The 27090-nt window shown below is 40.9% G+C and overlaps 1 protein-coding gene across 3 annotated transcripts in view; it reads right to left on the reverse strand.

Annotated features, from left to right (window-relative positions):
* The window catches only part of SYBU (syntabulin), a 112716-nt gene that overhangs the window by 64402 nt on the left and 21224 nt on the right, over nucleotides 1-27090 (reverse strand). For 2 of the 3 annotated variants that reach the window (XM_058698859.1, XM_058698856.1), the window contains exons 2-3: nucleotides 9207-9290; nucleotides 7284-7488 (exon numbers count right to left, since the gene is read on the reverse strand). In XM_058698859.1, coding sequence (XP_058554842.1) covers nucleotides 7284-7488; nucleotides 9207-9230 — 229 coding nt within the window. In that variant the 5' untranslated portion in view covers nucleotides 9231-9290. Of the gene's footprint in view, nucleotides 1-7283; nucleotides 7489-9206; nucleotides 9291-13006; nucleotides 13142-27090 lie in introns of those variants that run through there. The other variant, XM_058698858.1, reaches the window with a different exon arrangement.

Raw genomic sequence — 27090 nt, forward strand, 5'->3', positions numbered from 1 at the left:
GCCCAAAATAACACTTGTTTTTTTTCTACTTCTTTCCCATCCCAGTTAAGCTTGTTTTAAAAAGCTGTCTACACTGTATTTGTCACCTCCCATTCACATCTCAGCTTGATGCATTTTGGATTCCATCCCCACAATTTCCTGGGATTGTTTCTGCCTAAAATCACTGATACCCTAGTGGTTTTATCCTTGAACATTTTTTAGAGAATACCTTCCTTCATCTCGTGTGACAGCGGAACCTGTTGGCTACACTCTTCTTCACTGTCACTCCTGACTCTCCTCCTTCCTCTCTAAACTCTTTTTGGGTGCCTTGGTTTCCTTTTTCTGTATACTCATGATTGATCTCAGAAGTCTAGCCTTGGGACTCTTATCTTCCTCCATGCACTGCCCTTGGGTAATATTATCAGCTCCCTTGACTTCAGCTACCGACATCTCTGCCTTCTCTCTGGAGCTCCAGACCTTTTGCTTTACCTCAAATGCAACCAAGCTAAATCTGAGCTTGTTAACCTGACTCACTGTCCTTTTCCCCCAGTCCTGCTGCTCCATTTGTGTTCAACCAGAGGAAATTCAGATAGAACTCTTTCCTGCCCCTTCCACTTGTAATACATACTCATATATGTATGTTCTAGCCCCTAAATCCTCTTACATACCATTTTATTGGTCTTCAACTAGACTGTCACAATGGCCTTCAAACCAGGCAGGCTCCTCGCCATCATTCCTACCTCCTTCCATCTACCGTCCAACATATAATCTGAAAGATTTTTCTAAATTGTAAATACAGTCATAACTCTTCCTTGCTTAAAACCCTTTCATGGCTCTGCAAGATCTTTAGGAATTGCCATATGGCAGCCCAGGAGCCACACCCAGCCATTTATACATGCTACTTAGCTGGCAGTTAGTTAAAAATCTGAATTTTTAGGAGTCCCTGGGTCTCTCAGTCGGCTAAGCCTCTGACTCTTGATTTTGGCTCAGGTCACAGTCTCTCGGTTCGTGCGTTCAAGCTTGGGATTCTCTCTCCCTGTCCCTTATAGTTTATAAGTAAATAAACTATATTTTTTAAAAAACACCTGAATTTTTAAATTTGAATATTGTGAGAAGGGGCACATGCTGTCCAGTTCTAGACTCCCCTCTATTGTGATCTATCCAGGTGGCCTCACCCTTTGCATTACTAGCCTAGTTTCTGTATGGATCTTTGATCTCATGGATCAAGTTAGCATAGCATACAAAACCTTTCCTGATCTGACCTGGCCCACCTTTCTAATCTTATTTCATGCTTTCAACTCAGGTCTAGGATGCCAAGGCTCATGTTTATCCACTACACCACACTAATAAATGCTACTTCTTTGAATCCTTGGGCTTATGAAATGTGAGAGGCCAATGCAGATAATAAACGGACCAACAAACTCAAATTACAAGGAAGAAGTGTGTGTGGAGTGGGCGTAAGTAAAAGGGACAGGGAAACAAGTAAGTAAAAGTAGTCGCGTGGGAATCACATCTACAGACGTGGTATCCCACTTATTTTTTGGTGCCAGGGTGAAGGCAGTAATAGAATTGATTTTTCCGTCTCTCTGTTTTATTCATCATCATGACTTTAGCACAATTCCTGATCCTCAGCAGGCATTTAATAAATGCTTAGTGGACACCACATTTTTGTGGAAGCTTGCAAAAAGGTGAATGTTCTGCTACTCCCAGGCTACAGTTTCTCTTTTTCCTCATTCAGTGAATCCACTGGTTATTCAGAAAGAGTATATCCAGTGTACCTGCTTTCAGAGTACCCCAAATCCTCCTAATATCAAAGAAAGTAAATGCAAAAGAGTTAAAAGTATGCTAGAGATAGTAAATCCAGTGAGAGGATTACATAGGAAAATAAAGGAGGAAAGTACTTTCTCCTCCTTTACTTGTCTACCATTTGAACACAAGTTACAACAATAATGTAGATATAAAGAATATTAATGCTAAGACTAATGACACAGGAATTATAAATGCAGAGTGAGAAGCTATCATTTCCAGGGAATGTGGAGGCATTTTCCTTGCCCATGCCATGAGTTTAAACAGCTTGGTTGGCCACCACTTCTGTCTTCTTTGATCTTTCTTCATCTTGCAATGCTACTGGGGCATACCCTTCACGTCCCTCATACAAAATTCCCAAACACACACAGACCACAAAGGATTGAGGCTCAGACTTCAGTAGGTATAAGTCATCTAGAAAGCCTATAAAATACAGATTCCTGGGTCCCTCCCATTCTGTGATAATAGATAATAGGTTAGGGTGGGGCCAAGGCATCTGCATTTCAAACAAAGTTTTCCTGAGGATTAGAAAGTAGACAAATGCCATTCTCTGAATTGCGAAACAATTCAGATCATTTTAGAACAACCTTAGTATTTTAGAACATAAAAGATTCTCATGGTACCATAATCTGCTCTCAGGCCTGGTCCAATTCCATCATGGTTACTATTCACCATCCCCACTGCTCAGTAGGTCTTTTATTAAATGGCAAAAATTTTTGCTCTTGCCCTCCTAATTGCAGTCACCACATCTTCAAAGAAATATTGCCTATATTGTGACCCATATCATTAGGTGCTTATTTCTGTGGCTGAGGCAGTTAAGCACTTGAAATATCTATTATGCAACTGTGCCTGGGTCCTGTACTCATTAAAATAATACTAAAGTCTTAGGGTCTTTGTTTTTTTCTTCACAGCAGGTTGGTAGTCATTCAATTAGAGTGTAATTCAGTATTGCAGCTCACTTCACTTTAAAATGTTCATCTCAGTTCTGATGATTATGTTCAAAGATTTACTCTATCCAGATGCCAAGCTTCCTCAACTGGACAGAAGCAAAGCAGAAATATTTGTTTGGCAAGGCCTGGCAAATTTTTGGAGGTATTGTCATGTCACAGCAGGGCACTAGTCAGGTTGTAATTTGCCTTAATTGTTCTTCCCACAAATAGCAACGATGATTACCTCTAGGTCACTGGCACTCAAAGAAGGATTTCTTCCCAGTCACTGTAAAAACCAGAATACTTTCCACAAACACCTTCCTCAGGATTCCACTGCAAAGAATCCTGGATTTTGACCATTTAGTGTCTTGACCTGATACAGGTTTTTAAATTTTTTTAATGTTTATTTATTTTTGAGAGAGAGAGACAGAGCATGAGCAGGGAAGGAGCAGAGAGAGAGGCAGACACAGAATGTCAAGCAGGCTCCAGGCTCTAGGCTCTGAGCTGCCCGCACAGAGCCTGATGCAGGGCTCAAACTCACAAACCGCAAGATCATGACCAGAGCTGAACTCAGATGCTTAACCAACTGAGTCACCCAGGCGCCCCACCTGGTACATGTTTTAGTGGGTTAAGTCACAAACCTGCCTATATACCTGTGTGTGCACATTAGCAACATGGAAATAACTCCGAGAAATCACTGGTCTCCCATAAAACAACCCGTGTTCTCTACACAAAATTTGTTCCACCTGCCATATTTACAAGGCACCCTAAGGAGAACTAGAGTAAAACCCAGCAATCCATCTGCCTCCCAGCCATAAGGGGTAATTATTACCTCAACTAAGCAAGGAGGAAATGCACAGCAGGCTGCTAACCATGGCAGGTGACCGATGGAGGTGACTGACTGACTCAGCCAGGTCATGGGCTTTTCTAAGAATGTCTGGAGTCACGGTATTATGACAAACAAAATTCACTACCAACACAGAAAGAGGAGAAAAATGGACAGAGGCCTAGATTCAATGGGCCACACCCAGAACACAACTCACAAATATGAGCTTTGTCACTTCTTGTGGGCATGTTAAAACAAGAAACAAGGGGAAAGAGGGTGGGGGGGGGGGGAGGAAGTTGGGGTGATGTTATACCAAACCATTGGTTAAAAAAACTTTAAAAGTGCGAGAGTGGACATGAAAGCAGGTGTTTTGTTTCTATTAACCTACTATTAACTATACTTCTGTATGTATTCTTTAAAAAAAACCTTTAGTTAATATTTACTAGGAATATATAATGTTTTGTTCGCCATGCACACAAATAGGGCCTGGCTTCCAATACCATATAAACTTTACTGTGCCCAGTTAAGGTCACAATGACGAAGACCAAATACAAACTGTAAAGAATAGACTGTTTTATCAGAAGAATGATGTTGGAGTGCACAAAACACATTCATATCTTCAAAGAAATTCTGTTACTAAAAAGCTATTAAAGGAAGCGCTCTTTGGGATTACACCCCAAATGAATTGCAAAAGGTCACACACAACTCCTTCTTTCTGAAATGAGATAGATACAACACACAAATTAGCATATAGAATATCAAGTCATTAAATGTTCCTTGTCAAAGCTCCCGTGGGAAGATAGGGGAAAGGCAGGGAGTGGGGGAAGGAATACAGTAGGCAAAAACGGACAGGCCACTTTGCAAAGACATGGTTCCCAGTCTTGTAATTTCACAGATCAGTAAAATTAAAAGAAAAACATATGGTGGACATGGGGAACACATCAACAAAGAGTTGTCATTTATTCTGCTCAAGTTTAACCACCATCCACTATCATGACATTCTGTTATAATATAAAATTATAAAATAATAAAATAATATAATACAATATATAAAGGATAAAAAGTCAGACTCTCAAAATAAAGGATAATTCTTTATATCAAGTAAATTTAACTTCATGTAAACTCACCACATCCTTCTTTTAAAAACTGAGCATCTTAGAACATATGAAGCTCTTCACAATCAATGCCTTTGATATGAATTTGGGGAAAAGAGTCTCTAGCTTGCAGTTCTGAAAGTGTAATTTTCAAATTAAATCGCTTTGTGTTTGAGGACCATTTTCCTCCACAATTTCATACTTGATGGTAAGAATCCCCCTAGCTCTACCTGTCCCTTTTCACATTAGTCAGTGTGATGATTTATAAAGAACACAAGCTAATGCAGAATGATCACCGTAAGGCAATGAAGCTATGGCAGCAACAGATCTCTCTAAATTATTTTAATTTAATCCTAACAGAAGATGGCATTTTTAATGTTTGCCTGTACCTTGGTCTCTGACTTAACTGCCATGATTAAGCAGCCAACACATATTCTGGCCTCAGTGTTAAAGTGGCTGGATTAAAACCAGCTATTTCCCCCTGCTGGCTGGACGTGTTTTACATTCTCTACCTCACTGCCTGCAGCTTTAATGCTCCCCATAGTACCAAACCCATTTATTTTCCATCCCCAGACTGACCTCCTAAAGCATCATTAACACGCCCCCAAAGGGGGCTCCTGTCAATTTTAGCGCAGCACTCAAAGCTGTCTTGGGGTCTATTGGGGCTCCATAGGAAAGGAAGGCACTGAAGGAAAGGCACCAACCCAAACCTTGGGGAGCACCAACACAGAAAGATGAGGCCTAGGAACAGGGGGAATCCTATTCGGAGACTGCATGCAAGGCTAACGATGGAAAGACAGGTTTATAGACACCCATAATTAGAAGATTCTGCCACTCAATTCTCAGCTAGTTAATGGCAGAAGGATCAATATCTACTTTCGATTTTCATGTACAGCATTAGGGCCTTAGTGGGAGACAGGTCTCCTGGGAAGGAGAAATCACCCAGGAATGGGTCTTGGAGAAAGTGATTCATGACCAAAATTTATAATTTTATTGATTTGCCTAATATATTTTCTAAAATATATTTGGAGTTTCTCTTTTGTTTTGATCAACTTCCTTTTTTTTTTTTTTTTCCTTGCTAACACTACTCACCTTGAAGTCAGTCACAGAGAAAATGATTATGTGGAGAAAATATCGGGAATAAATGTGGAATGGAGTTATGTAAACAAAGCGTGTCAGTTTGGAATGATATCCCCTGGGTTCATTCACACTCAAACACAGTGATTCCTGAGCTCCAAAATGGAGTGAAAGCAAACAGCACTGCCTTCTGCAAACACGTTTCCAGGTCCTAGGGATCTTTGTGTTCTCTTCTTGCAAAAGTACCGAGCAAAACCATCAGTGGGTCTCCACTTTAAATTAGATTCATAAAGTCCAAATGGTAAGAAATAAGCTTTAAAATATAATATTTTGATAGAATTTTTTTTTCAGAATCAAGCAGAGCATCTGAGGCTTTACAAAGAAAAATAAAAAATTGTCAGTACAGTATTTCTAATGTACAATTTATGCATAGGATGGGGATTATTTTGTCAAAGTATATAAGAAATCCAAAGCTGCACTTAAAAGCACACTGAAAAACATAGTTACTGATACTAAAAATAATATTGAATCCTGCTAAATTGGGGCATTAATCATAGCATCTTGATTCCTATGTTCCCTCTCATACATGTGTTAATAGAAAATTACATTTTCCCTGAGTAAGCCCTAAAAATTAGCCACTATGAAACATTCTTCATTACTAACAAGACAGTCACTCTTTTAAAGTTTACCCAATTTCCAAATACTTCTCAAAGAATACAAGTCTTTCCAAGTCACATGCTTTAATGGGTTATAACAGGCTCTGTCAAGTGATAATGGTGGCATCTTCAGAAGCTATGAAGAGATTTATGCCTTTGCCAAATGAGCTCACAACTTTAAGGAAACTTCCTTAATCATGTGCCAAAACTGACATCCATAGTTCATCTTATTAAGAACCATCATTTATTAAGTGCTTCTATTAACCAGGTACTGCATTAGGATTACCTTTAGGTCTCATTCAATCTTACAGCAACTCTACAAGGTAGGTGTTATCATCCCATTTTATGGATATAACTGAGGCTCAAGGAGGTTAAGCAACCTGCCCAAGGTCATTCAACTTGTAAATATGAAAAGATCAGGGCTTCCAGCTCAGGTCTGGCACATGACAAAGACTGTGCTCTTTTCCTCTAAACTACAAGGTCAGGCCCAGCCCTGGGATATAAACCTCCTTGATCCTGACCTCATTCATTAGAAGTTGTTTTATCTTTGGGGATTCCATAATTGGAAGTACACAGGTTTATAAAGGCTGTTGGTATAAAATGCAAGCAAATACATTTCCCAGAGTGAACAAAGGAATAGTTTTTTAAACGGTCAAAGGAAAAGAAGTTAGATTTCACATGGTAAATTATAAACCAGAATAATATGTAAAAATAGGTATGAATTTCCATCAGGACTGAGCCATATGAAACTGCTATATGTGAAGGTCAAAACAGCCAAAAAGGTGCAACCTCAGACAATTCATCCTAATAATAGAAGTGCAGATCTAGGCTCTTAAGGGGCATGCTCCAGACCATTCACAGTGCACCAGCAGAGCACAAACTTGGTGATCGTGTGTGGCTCCCATGGGTACTATACCTGAGCAGAAGCTGTTGCTGCTAATGGTCCTCGCTGAGCGCCCAGAGCTGCTGGGGTTGAACTCTCTGCTCTCTTCCTCAGAGAAGGGAGACTCAGAGGCTGGGGACACTTTGTGCTGTTGCTGGGGCAGATGGGGCCGAAGAATCAAACGGGGAATTCGGCTTCTGGAAATCTCCTTCTCATGATGCTGCACTCTCTGCTCCTTCTTAAAATCGGACATTAAAAAGAAAACAATAGGAAACTTGTTTCCCCCTCTTAACTCCTGTTTGTTCCTTCTGGGTTCAGTTTCTAAGAAATCACATTTCTGCATACTGTATCTTTACAAAGTACTCCTTATCTCAGTTGCTTCAGTGAACACCAAAACTCTGCCACTGAGCTAATCCTTCAAATCTTCTGAAGACCACACACTTGGGCGTGTGTGTGTGCACACACACATGTGTGTGCATGCACACGCACACACCTCCACTCATTAGCAGGAAAGCCATTCCCTCCTCCCATGTGATTCCTAACTCACCTCCCCTCTCTGGCTTCTTCCATCACATTCAAGCTTTTGCTTCTCTCAAAGGCTCTTTATTACTCACAGCACACTCCAGCTTATTACTTGATTTCCTCTAGACTTCCATTTTGCTTTCCCTGACTTGTTCTTTCCTGTCTCCTCACAAAGTAGACCCCTATACCTGGAACAATTCTTTCTTGATGGATCATTCAGGCTTATCTTTCAAATCCCTCCTCTTCCGGCCAGGATCTTAATTATTCATTAATATCCTGGTACACAAGGCTTGTTGCCAACAGAAAAGCAAACAAAAATCCAATACCCAGTAAGATGGCTCCACCTTTTACATCCTGGTTAGCTTCTGTTTTCCTTGCAGAACACCCATGAGAAGAGAGTTTTCTCTCTCTCTTCTTAAAAACACAGCATTAAATACAGAACCATGCCTTGGTTTTAAAAATGCATAAAAAAGTAATATTTTGGCAGGGTGTTCCAATTTTTCAAGTGCTTTCCCAACCATTACCTCATTTGATCTTTACAACCCAGGCCATAGAGAGGACACTAATTTAAATCCCTATTTACAGATGAGGAAACTGAGGCTAAAAGAGCTAAAGATGCTTAGCCAACAAGGCATATCATCTAAAAGCAGAACAAGCTTTAAGTCCAGTGTTTTTCGGGGTCACCACCGCCCTGCCTTATTAAAATGGATTCCTAGGAGGAGCTCTTTGCAAAAAACTGACTGCTTCCTCCAACCTCTGCAATCGAAAAAGGCCTTTGGATTAGTAACAAACACTATTTGGAAACATGACCTCCTGCCCATTTCCACCGGCTTACCAGGAAGGGTCGCTGCCAAAGTAAACATCTCTGGGAGGTCTGCACAGTGCAGGAATTGAAGGGAAAGCCTCAGCCGCGGGAACTCCTGAGGTCGCTGAGGCATCTACCCCATCCAGGGCGAAAGCCGCACCCAGCCTCTGGATTTGCTCTGCACATCAGTCACCCAGCAGGTATCACACGTCAGCCACTCTCGGGCACACTGCAGACCCTGAACCAATGCTGGGTCGCTGACATGCTAGGGATCTTATTTCTCAGTCACCAGTACACCAAGTCCTTTTTATTCACATCACTAACCGGGCATCATTTGAGAGCTAGATCCCAAATCCCCATTTTCAGGAGATGGATTAACCCTCCAAAGTCAATCTTTTAATCCTCGTGTCACCCCCTCAAATCTTTTCCTCCGGTACCATCTCTCCACCTCCTGAGTCTCATCGTCACCTGAACAAATGTCCTCTGCCTTCCCATCGTCCCCACCACCTCCTCGTCCCCGTTCCCTGCGACTCTGTACGCCACCCCTCCAGCTCTCACCTGACCCGCTCGGGGGCCCCGCGGAGCGCGCGGACACTGCCCCCCGCGCCCCCACGACGTGCCTTACTTACCTTGGTCTCTCGAAGGGGTCCCATCGCTCCGCTGCCCGCCGGGTCTCCGCGCCGCCGCCGCCGCCGCCGTCCAGGAGGAGGCACCTGCGGGCACAGGAGCGAGGACACTGCGCTGAGCCGGCGCGGGGTGCGGGCGGCGGGTGCTGCGGGGCCGACGCGCCGCCGCCGCGGCCGCCGCTCGCTCGGCTCCGAGGGCGCGCCCGGCCGCCCCGCCCCGGCCGGACACGTGGTGCCGCCGCCTCTGCCCGCGGCCGCTCCCGGGGCGCCGCCGCCTCCTCCCCGCCACCCCCGTCACCTGCCGGACCCCGGGCGGCTCGTCGGGTCCGCCCGCCCGACCTCGCCGCCGGCACTTGCCCCTAGTACCGCGCGCCCCTCCCGCTCTGCCGAGCCCGACCCGAAGCGGGCAGGCCGGGGCTCCGAACGTCTCCAGCCTGGAGGTGCCCGACCCCCTCGCTTTGGCACCTTAGGGTCCGGTTTGAAGGGGGTGCACGTCTGAGAGAAAAACGGAGAAAAACTGCGATATCACGAAGAGCCAAAATGGAGAAAGTTTTTTCCGTCGCGGCCCCTCCCTGCCCTCTCGGTTTTTAGTCAACATACGGCTCCCCACAATTACCTCGCCCGAGAGAGATGGGGCGGGTCCCCCTGCACCCGGACCCCAGCCAAGCCAATGCTGCAGGACTGACACAGCAGCTCGTGCAGGGATCTCAAAGGCCGAGATTCTCCTTGGGGGGTTTACATCAGAAAGTGCAGGGAAAAAACGACGGGGCCGGTTCCCAAGGGCTTGGAGAGCCAGGCTGTTTAAAGGCGAGGGCAGCCTTTTTTCTCCATCTCTGCCTTGAAGCGGTGGCCGGGGATGCGCCCCGGGGCACACTGCTATGGGAAGGGCACTACACCTGAACTCAGAAATCCAGCGCTCTACTACTCTCTTCCAGCCAATGCCTTTACCTTAAAGTTCTTGACCTCTCTGAACCTCAAGTTTACCCTCGTTTAATTGAGGGATGATAATAGTATCTACCTCGAAGGTAGCTGTGAGGATTAGATGAGGAAAATAAAACAGTTGTACCCAGCTGACTGAACAGAACTTTCCAAAGGGCACTTGAGTCACGTTCAGGTCACCCATTCAGTATTTGCTGAGGCCTCTCACATGACAGAAAAAGCATTTGTGAGACATACAAATTTGTTCAAAAAGCTTAAAATCTGTCCAACTGAGGACTTAAAATAGACATCATCAGCTGGGTCATGGGCCTTACTTATTACAATTACTACAGTTAATCTTACGCAAGTCAACATATATAATAACAGATGTCCTTTACTCAGAATTGGAGGATATTCTAAGTAGCAATGTGGACAGGACACAGTCTGATCCTTACACATAGTGTTGTACATGGGAGGACTATAATCCTTGAAAATTATATTTGAACCACCACCATCCCCATCTGTCTGCCCTGCAGACAGCATTTTTCCGAGTCCTCAAATCTCAAATCTAGGAATGCGCAGTGTGAGTCCAAAGAGAGCCTGAAATCAGAGCATTAGAGAAATCAATTTGCCTTTTTCCTATATTCCTAAAGAAATTTTATCGCATACATCTTCATGACTTTTCAATCTACTTAGATTTCTTAAGCAGTGAGCCTGGTAGTCTTAGGGTTCTTTATTTGGAAAGAGGGGGTGATTAATTCATATTTTCTATACCCACATTGTCTTGGATAAGGACTTCAGAAAAGTGATGATTCCTACAGTCTATTATTTCCAAAATTATGTGCCCAAGGACATGTAGTATGATATAGAAATGCACTGTTAAGGCCAAAATGTGCTTCTGAATTCACTACTGAGAATTGAGAATTGAGTCTGGGGGCCTCATAGTAGAAACACTCCCCACTGAGCTGTCCAAATCAGAACCTCAGAGTCATTCTTGACTTTTTCTTCTCCCTCACAAAGCCCCCACATAGCAGAAACCACCAAGTCATCTCCATGATACTCTAGTAATATCTTGAATCTGATTTCTTCTGTCTACCGTTCCACTCTATTATCTGCATTTAGAGTCTAAACCACAAACATCCCAGATGATTGCAGTAGTGGTCTAACAGAAGTTGTCTTGTTCCCAATTGTGCCTCTTATTCCTTTCTTGCCAGTTTTTAAATTTTTCCACAAAGCCTTTCTGAATGGCCAAATCAAGCCATGTTTCTTCATTAAAACTCATTAATCACTTCTCAGGTGTCCTCTAATATTCAAACTCTTGAATGTGGCACAGAGGCCTTTCATGATCTGGCCTTCTTTACCTCTCTGATCTCATTTGTTACCATTCCTCATCCACCATCCTCCCTCCTTACCTACTCGTCCTCTCTGTCCCCCCTTCCCAACCTCTGCTCCACCTACAAATGGATAACCCTCAAACTGTAGAACTTTCAGTTCTCTGGAGGTGTCATGTTTTATTTTTCCTCGAAACTGTTCACATGCTGGTCCCTCCGTCTAAAGCATTTCTTGCATTTGACTCCCCTTAACCCCCTTCAACTCCTAAAGATACATTAAGTTTCATTTTAGAAACAGCTTCTTCCAGAAAACCTCCCCTGACCCTCCAAGGTCAGTCCTTACATATTTCCAGGACACCTGTTTTAAATTCACCCCAGGAGAGCTGTTAAGATCTTGTATAAGAATTCCCTATTTATTGGTCTGTCTTCGCCAGGGATCACAGGCAGTACCTAGTACAGGTCCTGTCATACAGAAGGCACTCAATATACAACAGTCAAATGAATGGTGATGAATGAGTGAGTTCTATAAGCCCATAAGGAGTCCATCAGTACAGGGTAAAGAAAATAGGCAACTTCTGTTTTGCAAACGACTCAGATAAAGCTGCTTCCAATATGTCTTTGTATTTGATGATGGGGTGTGTGCCTAAAAAATCCAACATGTGTTCAGTGAAAGCTTTTACTGCAGAAGTGCAGGCAGTGAGAGGCTGTGCAGTAGCCCCGCTGTCACCATAGCAACCCTGCCGAGGGAAAAGCTGATGATTTAGTGTTCTAACGTCTCTTAGCTCTGTACTTTTGGAACCCAAGCCTGTTTTTCTGCTGTTCTAAAAGGCAAGTTTTACAAATGATAATATCTATGCTGCCTTTAATTTCATTCAAGTGTTTCTCATGTCATTAACAGAAATGTCTTATAACGTTTGGATTATACCACCAAAGACATATAATCTATTATAGCATATTATATTCATCTTTCATCTGCTCTAAAATATTCTCATGCATCATTTTCCATTTCTACTTACTTATTTTGTAGTCTCGTTTTGTAATTTTGTGGTTTCTCCTTTAGAGATGAGTGTAATGCTAGGTTTTAGAAAATATCAGCTGCTTTAGAAGACTAGAACCCATCTAGATTATAAATAATATCCATGCCCAGGCCTGGGAAGGAACTGGAAAGATAGGGTGTTATAGTTTGGGGAGAAAAGAAGAATGTGCAGGTAATTATGCCCCCCAAATCTAGGATATATTATTTAATTCTTTGTTTATGTGAAATTTATAGTTATCAAATGAATAATCTCTTTCATTTATACAAAACTTTATATTTTCAGAGCTCTATTTTTAGAACCTCACCTGAACCTCACAAAAATCCTATGAGGTGCATGTGGCCAATTCCTGAAATTAAAGAATTGAAAAAGGACAGGTTTTTATTGATAGGAACCCCCCAGCCTGCAAACTTAAGAGAAAAGACAATATATATAAATGCACTGCAAAGAGAAAACATCTCCACCATACAACCGAGACCTACTGCAGTACCCCCCACCTCTGCTCTCCCTCACAGCTCACCTGCGTGTGTATGCTGAGGGCTTCTCCGGACTCAGTCAAGGCTGACAAAGCACCATCTCCTAATCCTATCAGCTGTGTGAGCTAGCGCTGCCTTCTGTCTCAGTGACCCGATGTTGGGTGATCTGCACAGCAACAAGGAGCAGCTGACGTGCTTTACAACACGTCATGAGGAGAAGAAACTGCATTCTGGGGCATCCTGGGATTTTTTTGTGGTGGGTGGAGACCCATATTTTTCTCACCAGGGAGAGAGCAGTCCATTTCCCCTTAGAAGTGTGTGTGAGTGATCAATCGTCCTCTTACATTATGTGTGTTAATGTTACTTTACGGTTAAGGGATTTTGCTGTTGTAAAACTATAATGAGTAGAATTCTACAAGATCTCTCCCTGAGGAGGGGGGCCAGAGAGTACCTGGGTCAGAGAGGGGAGTGGGTAGCCTGAAGTAGGGCCGGCTAGAACAGCCAATGGGTTCAGAGTGTGTCACTTATTTCTGCTCTGCAGAGCCCTCAGTCAGAGGCATCTCACAGATGAAGAACGGGAATTAAGGAAAAGTCCAGCTGAAGAGGCAGAGAGGTTGAGGGTTGGGGGCTTTGAAGGATGGTACAGATACCATCTTCCACTTGTCTGATGGGGGAGCAAACATGAGGTAATCCTCCCCAAATGCCATCTGCTGTTTGTGGCCTTTTGCCCATTTTTAAGAATAGGGACAGATACCAGCCAAAGACATAGGGATGGTGATTGTATTGAACAAATTGGGGACACGTGGTTGGACAAGTATGTGTATACTTATTGGGGCAGTAGATTCAAACAACTAATACTAAGATGCTCTGGAAAGTGTGAGTGTCAAGGTTGTCACCAAATAGGAGAAACTGAGTCTTGACATTTACCTAATGAAAAGCTTCAAATGACTGGACAAGACAGCAAGATGTGTGGGTCTTACAGATTTACAGAAAGGGCAAAGAAAGTTATCTTTAAGGTAGACATAGAAAGGCCTAAATCCAGAGGCTGAATTCTGGGTGGAGAGAAAATCATCTTCCACTCTTAGGAGACCAAGAGACCAGAAAGTATGAGAAGCACAGGCTTGTTGAAAGCTGCCTGAGCCCAGGGCGGGGAAGCAGCGACCTGGAGAGAAGATGAGGCTGAGAGTCTTTTCACACATGGAATGGGCAGAGCAGGTACCCCAGGCTGGAGGCTCTGAAGGATTCATGCAGCATCCACATCAGTCTAGGTTTAGAAAAGAAATGTATGATCTAAGTTCCCAGAAAGCAGATCTGTGGCTAGATTTGAGTTACATTAAGATAAAAGAACCTGTTTTCCATTATATCGTTTATTTCCATGATCTTTCCATTTAGCTTTCTAGTAAATGTTCTTCTCCTTCTCCTTCTTCTTTTTTGAAATTTTGCCTTTATTTCTGCTAAAAGATGGGGGAGTGGGGAAGGATTTTGAGATTGTCTACTCAAGGGGCCAGAAGAGTATAGCAAAATGGAGCAGAGCACCCCTAGAGGCCAACTCCTGTGATGGTAGCTGCAGGAGTCCAGGGGAAATCTTGAAGCACCAAGCAAGCCAGTTATACTTTTGAGAGTCCTCCTAGGACACTGCTGTGAACACCTTTCCCTCATCACCTGAAATCCTGTGACCTAATGAGTAAATTTAGCCCCTGTTATGTAGTCGTAGCCACTTTCCTGCAGAAAAATAAATCCAGAATTTGGGAAACTAGCCAATGTTGTTTCATCTGCCTGTGTGTCCTCTTTAGCTATTTCTAGAATACTGTTTAATCAAAGGAGAAAAGAAGTACTTTTTCTTTAAAGATAGCTTTAATGTTTTCTTTTTAAAGATATAAAAACCACATCATCAAAATTTGGGAAAAGAAAAATATTACTCACCATCTCATTGCCCTAACCTCAGTTATCCATATTCCTTCTGTTAGCATTTTTGTGTATTTGCTTTCAGGCTTATCTATTGTGAATCAAAAACAGGACTGTTGAATTGAGAATAAAATTCTCACTTGGAGCCTCTTGAGGCCATCGCATCTGGCTATTTCTGGATGGCTGTGGTAAGCTCCCATGCCCATTGTTTTCCCAGAAGTTATTCCCCTCTGTTTTCCTACGATTGGGCACTAATACAGGATATTAGGCTCTTGGTCCTCCTTACCACTGTTGACAAACAGCTGGGGCTGCAGCCAGACACTCAGAAGCTCAAGGGTATCTTCCCAGGTTCCTGGCCCTAGTGGTTGCTGGACCAGCCAAATGTTTCATGAAGAGCTGCCAGCAATATGATGGAGAATTAGCAAATTCAAGGCTTGAGAATGACCTCAACTCAGAGGGTGGTAGAGAAACATCTGTGTCCCTTTCAAATAGAAGCCCAGCTAGTGGCCTGCCATGATACGATGCTGATTCAAGGGATAACAGGAGAGTGAAATGAGTTTCCTGTAGTCTGCAAAGACATCTGTATTGAAAAGAAAGTAGTTTAATAAAGGACATGGATTCTCCTGTCCCACAGGCCCTTCTTTGCCTCTTTCTGACTGGGTAGCCTTAGATTACCTTAACCCCTCTAGGACTCAGCATATGATAAGTGCATATTAATTAAAAGAAGGAAGGAAGGAAGGAAGGAAGGAAGGAAGGAAGGAAGGAAGGAAGGAAGGAAGGAAAGAAGGAAAGAAGGAAAGAAGGAAAGGAAAGGAAAGAAGGAAGGAAGGAAGGAAGGAAGGGAGGGAGGAAGGGAGGAAGGGAGGAAGGGATGGAGGGAGGGAAGGACAGAAAGAAGAAAGAACATTTTGTACAAGTTAATGTCTTTGGGGAAATTAACTTCTCTGATCCTCATTTTCTCACCTATAAAATGGACTTAATAACAGTAATTACTTCATAGTGGTATTGTAAGGATTAGATAAGAATAACTGCAAAGCCTATCATTTATGTTGGGCACATGGTACAGCTTAATAGATACCTTCTCTCCCTCAGGATCAACCACCATTTCTATCTCCTGCTTGCTTTTTTCATATTCTCCTTATCCTGAAGATTTTTATTTTAACTTTTATTAAAGGGAAGCACTAAGGTTTTCCCCAAGTGCTTGCTTCAGGAGCACATACACTAAAGTTTCTCCTCAGGTGACTTATGAGATAGAAACTTAATTTTTCATGGGAAAAGATGTTGACAGGACTTTTCTTCCCAAAATAAGATTAAAAAGGTGGAAGGCATGATAAATGACCTGATACCTATCATCCAACAATCCATCCATCCATCCATCCATCCATCCATCCATCCATCCATCCGTGTTTATTTCATTCCTATTCTGAGCCACACACTGGCTCAGATACTGTTTCCAGAGTATTCAAAGATGAACAGCTTCCTGTCCTCAAGTATCTCACAGCCCAGTAGAGAAGATATGGGCATGGCCATAAGCTGCTACACTACTCACTGTGTTAGCATCTTGATAGATCAATATCCTGAGGGCTTGCCAGTATCCCCATTAGTCTGGGGTCTGAGGCTTTCAGGGGTGTTTTAAAATGAATTTCAAAGGACAGATAGGTCCTATTATAACTTTGGCCCATGTAGAGTTCCTTTCTCTCTCTCCTGTCCTCTTCTGTTTTCTCTTTTCCCCTTCCTTCCCCTTCCTAGCCCTTCACTCCCTCATTCCCACCCCCACCCCCCCGCCCCCACTCTTCTTTTTACTTGGAGAGACCTGCTACTCTACATACTGGCCTATGATGGACTGATACAGAGAGAAGCTTTAGGTTTCCCCTTGAATCTTTACTGTTTGACTGTAATCTTCTGGAAGAAAAGGGTTTGTTTCAGAGTTTTGATTACCTAATACAGCATCAAGCACATATCTGGTGCTTCAATCAATATTTTAATTAGCAATATTATTTAAAATTTCAAGAACACCGTGTTATACTGCCACCTATTGGTTCATTAGTGAATTGTTTCCTGACAGGTAAAGTCTTTCCTTTTGGTTTGCAACCAAGTCTTCATAACAAACCTTAACAGTGGCCTTATTCAAACTTCCATCACTTACAGAAAATTTCTAAAGTTTAAGGCTACACGTAACTGAATACGTGGGCGTGATAATGAGTATGTACTTTGTGGTCTGACATACAAATAGTTCCAAATGCTTTTCTTCTCTTTATCTGCTGAGCCACTGTAGACAAGCAAGGGAAGTCATATTTGTAAGTCATATTCAGATATTCCCTACCCTTTATATTTCCAGATCTATTTCTTAAATTATTAGACTCCATCTTTTAGCAGTTTTAGGTTTACAGAAAATTAAGCAGGAAGTACAGAGTTTCCATTTACTGTTTCAAAGATCAAAAATAGATCTCAGAATTTTGGACACAATCCATTCCTTTTTTTTTTTTTTTTTTTAAATCTTTGGACACAATCCATTCCTAATTAAACTCTACATCTGAAGAGGGTGCAAGCAAGTGCCTATCAAATGGATCTACATCCCTCACCTCTTCCATACCCCCTACCTGCTTGGTTTGCCTCCAAGATCTTCTAACTTCATGGTGGACTCAAGGCCAAGACTTCTGGATCTTTCTTGAATACTCTTTAAAAAAATTTTTTTTTCAACCTTTATTTTTCAGAGACAGAGACAGAGTGTGAGTGGGGGTGGGGCAGAGAGAGAGGGAAACACAGAATCGGAAGCAGGCTCCAGGCTCCAGGCTGTCAGCACAGAGCCAGACACGCGGCTTGAACTCAACAGAACCATGAGATCATGACCTGAGCCAAAGTCGGATGTTTAACCGACTGAACCACCCAGGCACCCCTTTGATACTCTTAACAGCACTACCTCTCCTCTGACCTGAAGCTGAGCACAGGGTAGGCGGTAAGCCCCACATGCCTGCAGATGGATAACACAGCCAGACTTGCTCTCCAGCTGCAGGGGGACTTCAGTGCTGCCTGGCAATCATTTTAAGGCCCTTCATCAGCATGCTCTCCTATTTTCCACAGGGTCTATCTGAAACCCCCACACTTTAAATCTACTGGCCTACCAACTCCACCTTCATGCTATTCAGATGCCCTTATCTCCTGACTAACAAAATAAAAGCTATTAAGAGAGCTGTCTCAATCTCTTGCCTCCAAACCTACAAATTCACTTGCTTCCACCCCAACTTCTCCATTTCTGGTCCTTCAGAATGGAAGTTATCCCTCTTCTTTACAAGGGTAATTCTTTTACTTGGGCTTTGAGTCCCACTTTTTCCACATCTTAAAGTTATCCCATCAGTTAGTCCTTCTAAGACTCCAGGTTTCCATTTCTTTATCTATAAAATGGGGCAACCATGGTACCTACCTCATAGGGTTACTATGAACATCAGAAGAGTTAATACATGTGTAGAACTTGGAAGAGTGTCTAGGGTACATCAAGCACTCAATGGCTGTTCACTGTGATTATTAGCTATTATTATTTTTGATAACTTTAACTTACTTTTTCTATCAGAGAGTTCACATCATCATTTAAACATGATGAGTCCTTTCCCAACTAAATAAATGACTCTCTTAAACTCTTATATCTCTCTAGTACTACCCAGTAGCTTCTCCTCATTCATCATCAAACCCCTGAAAGAGTCTATGTTCTCATGTCTCACATTCTCCTTGCCCTTTCACTCTACTCATGGATGTACCACCACTCTGTCAAGAGCTCATGCCCAAAGTAAAAAAGTACCTCCATTTGGTTTAATCTAATGGCTAGTTTTTATCTTGATCTTGACCTCTCAACAGGCTTTAGGATAAACACTCCCACACTTTTGAAAACTGCTTTCCTTCTGTAACTCAGCCCTCTTGTTTTTTCCCCACTTTTCTGTATCCTTTCTGGCCATTCCTTAAATGTTGATGTTCCTCAGTTACTAGCTCTGACCCTCTCATATTTTCATCCTACCTTCCCTCCCTAAGTAATATCTTTCCTTTTAATTGCTTCAATTATTACTTATAGGCAGATGTTCCATAAATTCTACAAATTCACATCTCTATTGCATGACTATCCCATAAGCCATCTGGGTATCTTGAGTTTTGTATGCTATAGAGTCCACAAACTCACTATATTCCAAACTGAATCTATCATATTTCCTCTAAAAGCTAATCTTCCTTCTGTGTTCTCTATATTAATAAATGCTATTATCCTGCAGACCCAGGAAGCTGGGTGGTACTCTGAGCTCTTCTCTCTCCTTCTCCTTTACAACTAATTGGAACTGAAGTCATAGCTTTTCTACCTGTTAATTATCTTTAAAACATGTTCATTTCTTTACATCTTTTCCTGTCTGGATTTCTAACCTGGCCTACAGACTTGTCTTCTTCAGTACATTTTTAAACAGTAGCCACAGTGATCTCTTAAAAGTACAGATCTAATCACTCTCTACCCCACCCTGCATCTCCTGGCCCCAGTGGAGGCCTTTCAATGCTCACCATTGCCTTGAATATAACATTCATACACTAACATATGGCTTGCAAGGTCTCTCATGATCTAATCCTTGTATTCTACCTTTGACTTTCACAAATGTTGTTTCTTCCACCTACAACACTTTCCAATCTCTAACCTCCATCTCCCACCACCACCATCTGGTTACTATTGCCCTTCAGAGAGATTCATTGAAAAATATGACTTGTTAGAGTCATGAATTTACTCCAGTCTTGAGTGTGAAATAGAAGAGAATGATTTCTGGCTTTGAAAATGCTTTCTGCTGTAACCATATGGGTGGATAGTATTATGGAAAGATAAATCCATATTAAAGACAAGATGAACATGGGAGTTGTGTTAGCTTTTGGGCTAGTAACATGAGTTGAAGGGCAATTCAAAAGAATTTTTTAGTGATCAAGTGAAATAATGACTTCCAAATTAGTATAACTTGAAAAGCTTCTGCCAGAGATAATACATATGTTTCATCCTATTTATTATAAAATATTAATCTTAGCTTCATTATTCTAATAGACTCACTTCTCTCAAGTGAGAATTCATAGCATGTTCTTTGAAAAAGTATTCCCCTGACTCCTTGTTATAGTTTCCCTCCTTTCCTCCCTACCACTTATTTGACTTTAAGTATTAAAATAGAAAACAATTTTAGATGAGGATTTATTTTTTAAAAAGACAATGGCATTTATATTTTTAAATACTCATATGGTTGCATTGCTGTATTTTTTTAAATTAATAAACTCAGGAAAATGCAACTTTTTCAACTGTATAAATGCCTTAAGTAGATCTATGTTGAAACTTGGAAAATTTATAATAAATAGTTACTGGGACAAGAGAATACTAGAACATCCCACACTATAAACCCTTCTTATATACACTTGAGAGCAGACGATTTCCTAATGCTTGAGATGCTAAGTATAGAAGCGTGAGTTTGTTAAAACCAATGTGCTTGCATTTCTCATAGTAAACATCTATAATTTCTGCATATAAATTACGATTTTTTTCCTGTCTACCTTAAGGCCAGTAGTTCTCTCCCCAGAGTTCTAAATTCAGAAACATGTCTATGGGAAAGGACCATGAAGTGCTGCAGATGGAGAATAAATATAGACTTAAGAATCTTCAGTTTTTCATTTTTGGCTTTTAATTATGCAATAACAGATATCTGAAATGGTATTTTTTAAAAATCACACTGGAGCTGAAGCAAATAAAAATTAGGCAGTTTCTGTAATATTCACCTAAGAACTGCCTTACAGAGTTACACTTTCATTGTTATAAATCCTATCCTGTGAATTCCAGACTTTTTATAAATAACTGATTTTATTTATTCAACAAATATTAACTGAGCCTTTCCTTGGTATGTGCCAAGAACCCTGGTAAATATTAGTGGACATTTAAGTAGTTTGGCTTGGCAGTCGAAATAGATATAATTTTTAAATTTTACTCTGTGCCCTCAACAATGCTGGGACTGTTGCCTGGCCATGGAAAATAAAGGCAGAACAATGAACCCCATCCAACCATGCTGCATCCTTTTGGGCAATTTTTAAATAATAACATAAAATATGATCATTTTACAGTTATGGGATAATGACATGACCTTAATATTAATAACTTCAATTTCCACCTTTAAACAACATTTGAAGATAAATCAAAAATAAAAATGCAAAGCATAAACATGACAAAATGATACTATTAATGCTGGACAGATGTGTATTTTTTTCTCCGAAATAAGAAATGTGGTCAAGTGAAAATACAGCAAATCTTTCTTCCCCTTGGTTGAGTCCCATGAATCCCTTTTCCATAGAGCACTGCTATTTCTACACACATTAAAAACTTGGGGCACCTGGGTGGCTCATCGGTTGAACATCCAACTCTTGATTTTGCTTCAGGTCATGATCCCAGGGTCGTGGAATTAAGCTCCACATCAGTCTCCACACTGAGGCCTAGTGTGAAGCCTACCTAAGATTCTCTCTCTCTCTCTCTCTCTCTCTCTCTCTCTCTCTCTGCCCCCCTCTCCTGCTTGCACACTTTCTCTAAAAACAAAAACAAAACACACCTAAATGGACACACAACAACCCCTTAATGATAAGAAGCGTACTTACTTTTTCATTCTATTTTGCCAGAATACTTCTATTAATACACTTTACTGCAAACCAGTCCCGTCTCCATAATTTACAAATAGAGATAATGGCGATTTACAGAGAGAATTTGAGTAGAAAATTCTGCTTCCTTTTTTGTATTAGAAGAATATGGTTCTTCTTCACACCTGAGGTTTTCTGAGGGTCTTTTGCCTAAAGGTAATTTGTTTGTTCTGGTGAGCCTGAAAAGAAAGAAAAGGTTGACAGCAGGTCTGTGTTACATAGTCCTGACACTGGGCCTTCTGCAGAAATCTGCATTAGATATTCAGGCCCTGCTGAAGTATTTTATTCCTGTAACCTGACTTCATCCTTTCCTTTCCACTGTTGCCATTGAAACTGGAAATGACTGCAGAATACAAATCGTATGATAAATATTTGGAAATTTGTCTTTGTAGTTTTTCAGCACCGCTGCCAAATTTCTGGCCTAGAGAGCTGCGGGAGACTTTTCAACCTGAAACCTTTGAGCAATCCCATTCTCTAGCCAACCGGGAAGCATCCACATGATTTAATTGTAGTAGCCTTTCAAAGGGATTAATAGACACTTCGAGTTCTTTGCATATTTAAGGCTTGCTCATTTGTGGGTCATAATTTATATCCAATAATTTTAAACACTAAGATGCATCTTCTTTATGGAGCCCCCAAAATGTGATTTGAATAGCATCAGTATAAAAGCATTTATACTTATCAGTATAAATGAGTATAAACGAGGTCTCTTTCCCTAAAAATTTTAATCACAATATGATCCCTCATTTAATCTGATCCTACTGAAAGATGCTACTTTTGGGTTTCTTTCTGTATTCATTAGTACATCTCCGAGTGCACCGCACAAGGTCCCTTTATAGATCCTCTTGAGAGTGAGGTAGCACTTGTCAAGAAACAAGTGACAGAGAGCAGATCACACTGTCCCTCAGAGAGGCAACACTATCAGGAGAGTAGGTTTAATACCTCAATGAGGAGAAGAAAGTATAGGACAAGGTTTAGACTAGTCAACATCTTCAGGAAGCTCTGGTTTCTCATTTGTAGGACTGGACTCCGGATCTTCTCAGTGACCAGGCTTTTAAACTGAGGCAGTAACACAACAAATAAAGGCTTTGCCTGCCCTGTTTTCTATGCTATAACTAGTGCATCCCGTCGGTATTCTTTAGTGTTGTTAGACTGTCTTCCACAAATTCTGCTAAAGTTTTTAATTCAACAAACAGTGGTTGTTTGATAAAAATTATAAAGAGAAGTGTGGCAAAAATGTCAACAAAGCCAGTGTTTTCAACGTGTTCACAGCTGCTAGCTCTCTAAGTGGTGAAGACAATGTATTGAAACCAGGAAAGGCATTTCCTGCTTGAGCAGGTTGGAAACTTCTCTCTTCATTTAGAGATTAGAGCTAATAGTGTCACCCACTACTCTAATATGCTTGTTTTCACATCCACTCCAAGTACTGAGTCTGTGTTAAGAATTATTCCTCAAATCTCTGTATTCGTCTGCTTGGCCTCTTTTAAGCTCAATAATTTAACATTTGGCAAAGGAGTCTTACCCACACAGAACTTATACTTCATTTTATAGGCACTAGCACTTGTGTTTTTGGACCCAATAGTAAGGATGGAAAAGTACTGGGTTTGCTGAACAGTGATCATGAGATCATGTCTGACGGCTTTTCCAATGATGTGGGTGAGACTTATGTTTACTTTCAGCAGGGTAGTCTTGCCCCAAGTCTGCTCCACGATGGACTTGTAGTTGGGCAATGAGAGAAAATTAGCCAAGGGAATTTCCAGTTTGGCTAATGTGTAGGCAACAGCAAACAACGTGACAATCTGGTACCTCTTGTTTGCTTCAGCACTTGTAAGACTTCTATTCAGGATTGTCAAATTGAAGTTCTCCATTGTAACAGGGTAGGGACTTTTCAAAGCTGATAACCCTTTGTTGCATTTCCCTGCCCAGGTGTTTATTTATGCTGTCCTTTTTTCAATGAGGAATGCAGAATGTTAGAATGTATTTCAAAGTGGCTCAATTTGAATTTCTTCTTTTGTACACAGAGAACAATACATTTTACCAACCAAAGGTCCACTGCTAGATTCATAGGGGCTCTTCACCTCTGCTCGCCATATTTAAACTGAAACTTTAAACCATAAGTGCTATTTGTTGTTCCCTTCTGCTTTCACTTAGACTTCCCCCTCTCTTCCAAACCTTATAGCCCTTTTGCAGTTCCTTGTAAATAGGTGCAATCTAATAACAGTATGAGAAGGGAAAAATACATATTTACTATTATTAATCAGTTTTAGAGACTGAGGTGGGTGTTTTTGTAAAATGGTTGCACAAGTCAGTTTTAAAAAATTACATTGCTAAACTCCTAAGTATACTGGTCTTGTGAAAATACAAATGCTGCATGGAAAAGAACAAAAAAAATTGGTTTTGCTCTTATATCAGTTGTAATGTTTATGAAGCAAGCAGCCAGTTAGTCAATTAGCCAAATAGCTCTGATGAAATGAGTCTAAAATATACCTAATTCTGAGCCATCGTGTGGCAATATCCATTTGGCTTCATTTATTTTAATAAGAAATAGATAGATATCTTTCCACATTGATTTAAAGTTTATTTTTTTTTAACTTTTTTTTAAATTTATTTTTGAGACAGAGAGAGACAGAGCATGAACGGGGGAGGGGCAGAGAGAGAGGGAGACATAGAATCGGAAGCAGGCTCCAGGCTCTGAGCCATCAGCTCAGAGCCCGACGCGGGGCTCAAACTCACAGACCGCGAGATTGTGACCTGAGCTGAAGTCGGCCGCTTAACCGACTGAGCCACCCAGGCGCCCCTGATTTAGAGTTTAAAATAAAACCAGAACCATATTTTTTTTGCTTGTTTGTAAATCAAAAAGTCAAAGCCCTTTTTCTTGTGAGGCTAGGAATAAAGCTGGTCCACAGTTATTCACAATTATAATAAATTGCTTCCATCAGAACTATGGTAGAGATTACAAATGATTTTAATGTCATTTGATTATTTATAAGTATTGGAAAGATGAGTACATTAGAAACTTTGTGGACGTGTACTTAACTATGTCGTGATCTCAAATAATCCAATCAGGATTCCCAACTATTGTCTGATTTTTCAATGCTAAGGTTTATTTTCTATGTCTCAAATGAGAATATATTTCCAAGTGTAGTGTGGCCAGCCTATTGGTGAGATCATTAGTGCCCAAGCATAGGAAAACCTTTAATTCAAGTTTTAAGAAAACAATAACATGATCAAGGCTTAAGAAAACAATAACATGATCAACAAGAAAAAACAGAAGTTAGAAATAAGATAAAAGCAATAACCTGAGTAAAAATAAAATAAGACACATTAACTGATGTTATTTTCTGCTCATTTGACAAGGATTAGTAAATGTTTCTGACATTACCATTTGACTCTCATCTCCAAATTATTTCACACTGAGCAAATGATCGAGAAGTTCTGACTGTGTCACTACTTTAACTTTTGACAAATAAAAGGCAGGTACTCATTTCACAGTGAATGGAACTAAAAAAACATGAATTTATGGGTATTCTCAAAGGAAATTCTGGAAACGTACAGAGAACATAGATCTTTCCACATACAACTCTTTAGTGGCTTACTCTGAAAATAATTATGAAATTCTCAATATCCTATCCCAAGAACCATAAGATAAAACAGGAGAAAGTTTAAGCTGAAATTATTTAAAGGAGAAAGGGAAACTAAGATGGTAAAAAAAAAAAAAAGTGAGGATGTTGCATAAGGAAACTAAATCTCCAAGGCCTCTAATCTGGGAAGGAAAAGATGGAGAATATTTTGGACAGAAGCATGTACACTATACAGTGTACAGATACAGTGATCTCACACCCATCTACTCAGCAGGTGCTGGAACAGGACTATTGAAGAAGCACCTTCTGACCCTTGAGAAGTTAAGACAAAGTCATTGGTCTCCAAGGTACAGAGAAGTTCCCTGGCCAGGTGGAGGACAGCTAAAGAAATGATGGGGGGTGTGGCAAAGCTAGAGTGGCAAGTGGTAAATAAAACATTATGATATTTAATAGGTGGAATGAAACCAGTGCCAAAATTTAGTTCCTAAATCAGATGTTTGGCGCCACCTATGTAAATGCAGTGAGGAGGAGCGATCTATAATTTGTAATAGTAACCGGATGTAGTTTACATGTGCCTGGATAATACAGAAGAGTTTTAACTCAATGAAATGGAGAAATGGCTTTAAAAAGTATTCTGCAAAAGAACTGCAGGTTGAAGTTCCTGCTGATAGTGCCTGCCTTATCTCCCGGTACGAACTCATCATTAGCTACATTATCACGTGAAAACAACAGAGAATAAGTTACATACATAAGGGTGTATGCTCAAAAATTGTGTCTTAGAGGTATGGGATCAAAGAAGTTTGTAGAGCTGGTCTAGGGTCATATAGAATTAAAGACCAATATACAACCTTATCAAATTCATTACCTGCGAGAAATAATATCTATGCAAAAGTGCAGTCTTTGATGTCTTTGATGCATTCTTTTCTCCAGCGAACTTTCAAAATCTCTGTAATGTGTGCTATCAAATTTAAGACTTCCACCTTGTACAAGCTGAGAGCTTTCATCTCCAAATCTCACCTGGACACCTCTACTTGCAAATACTGTTATTCCACACCCAAACTTTATTTCAAATGTAAGTCATTTCTTACTCTCTTCAAATTAGCTCTTCATCCCAAACTTATCTATGTCTCCCTCATTTCTTTAGGACATGAGACAGAGATTAGCACAGATGTGAAGAGAATGGGATTTGAATCTAGGCTGCCTGGGTTAAAATTTCTGCTCAAGTTATATTTTCTCTATGAATTTGTTTCCTCACCTATAAAAAAGAAGAAATATTAGTATTTACATCAATAAATGCCTCATGAAATTTAGGAAAACCCATGGTAAGCTCATAAAACCCTGGCACAGAGCAAATACTCAAGAACACTGGCTATTATTATTTTTTATCTGTGCTCAAAAACTTGGGGTCATTTATTGCCATCTCAGCCACATATTTTTATTGTCTGTTTCCACTCTGTCACCAAGTCCTATCAGTTCTTCTCTCAAAAGCTGCTCCTGGCCTAGTCCCGTGGTCACCGCCCTAGAGACATGCTTCTTTCAACTTAGGCTAAAGCCAACAATCTCTGACATAGTCTTCGTCTTCCTGCCTCTCCCTGCTCTAATCTTTTTTCATACTGGCTGTAGGAGTCTCATCTTGCCATAGGACTCATCTTGTGGGCTCTCTCCTCAAAAATCTTCCTGGGCTCTCTGAGGTCTACCAGAACATAATGTAAACCATGCTTCTGGTTTTAATAGCATTCAAGGTTGGCTTTATTTTGCCAATTCCTTGGTTATTCCAGCCTACTTTCAGTTCCCCTTTTCTGAATGGAACTATTTGTTCCACAGAACTTAGCACTCACTCTCCATTGGTTTCTTAATATCTCTTTGTCTTTTCTTCTCAACCCTCAATGCAAAGGAAGCATTTTCTTTTCTTTTTACATTCCCAAAGCATCTGGCCCAAACACAGTAAATAGATTATAAACACGTACTTG

This window comes from Neofelis nebulosa, chromosome 14 (assembly GCF_028018385.1).
Source record: "Neofelis nebulosa isolate mNeoNeb1 chromosome 14, mNeoNeb1.pri, whole genome shotgun sequence".
Classification (NCBI taxonomy): domain Eukaryota; kingdom Metazoa; phylum Chordata; class Mammalia; order Carnivora; family Felidae; genus Neofelis; species Neofelis nebulosa.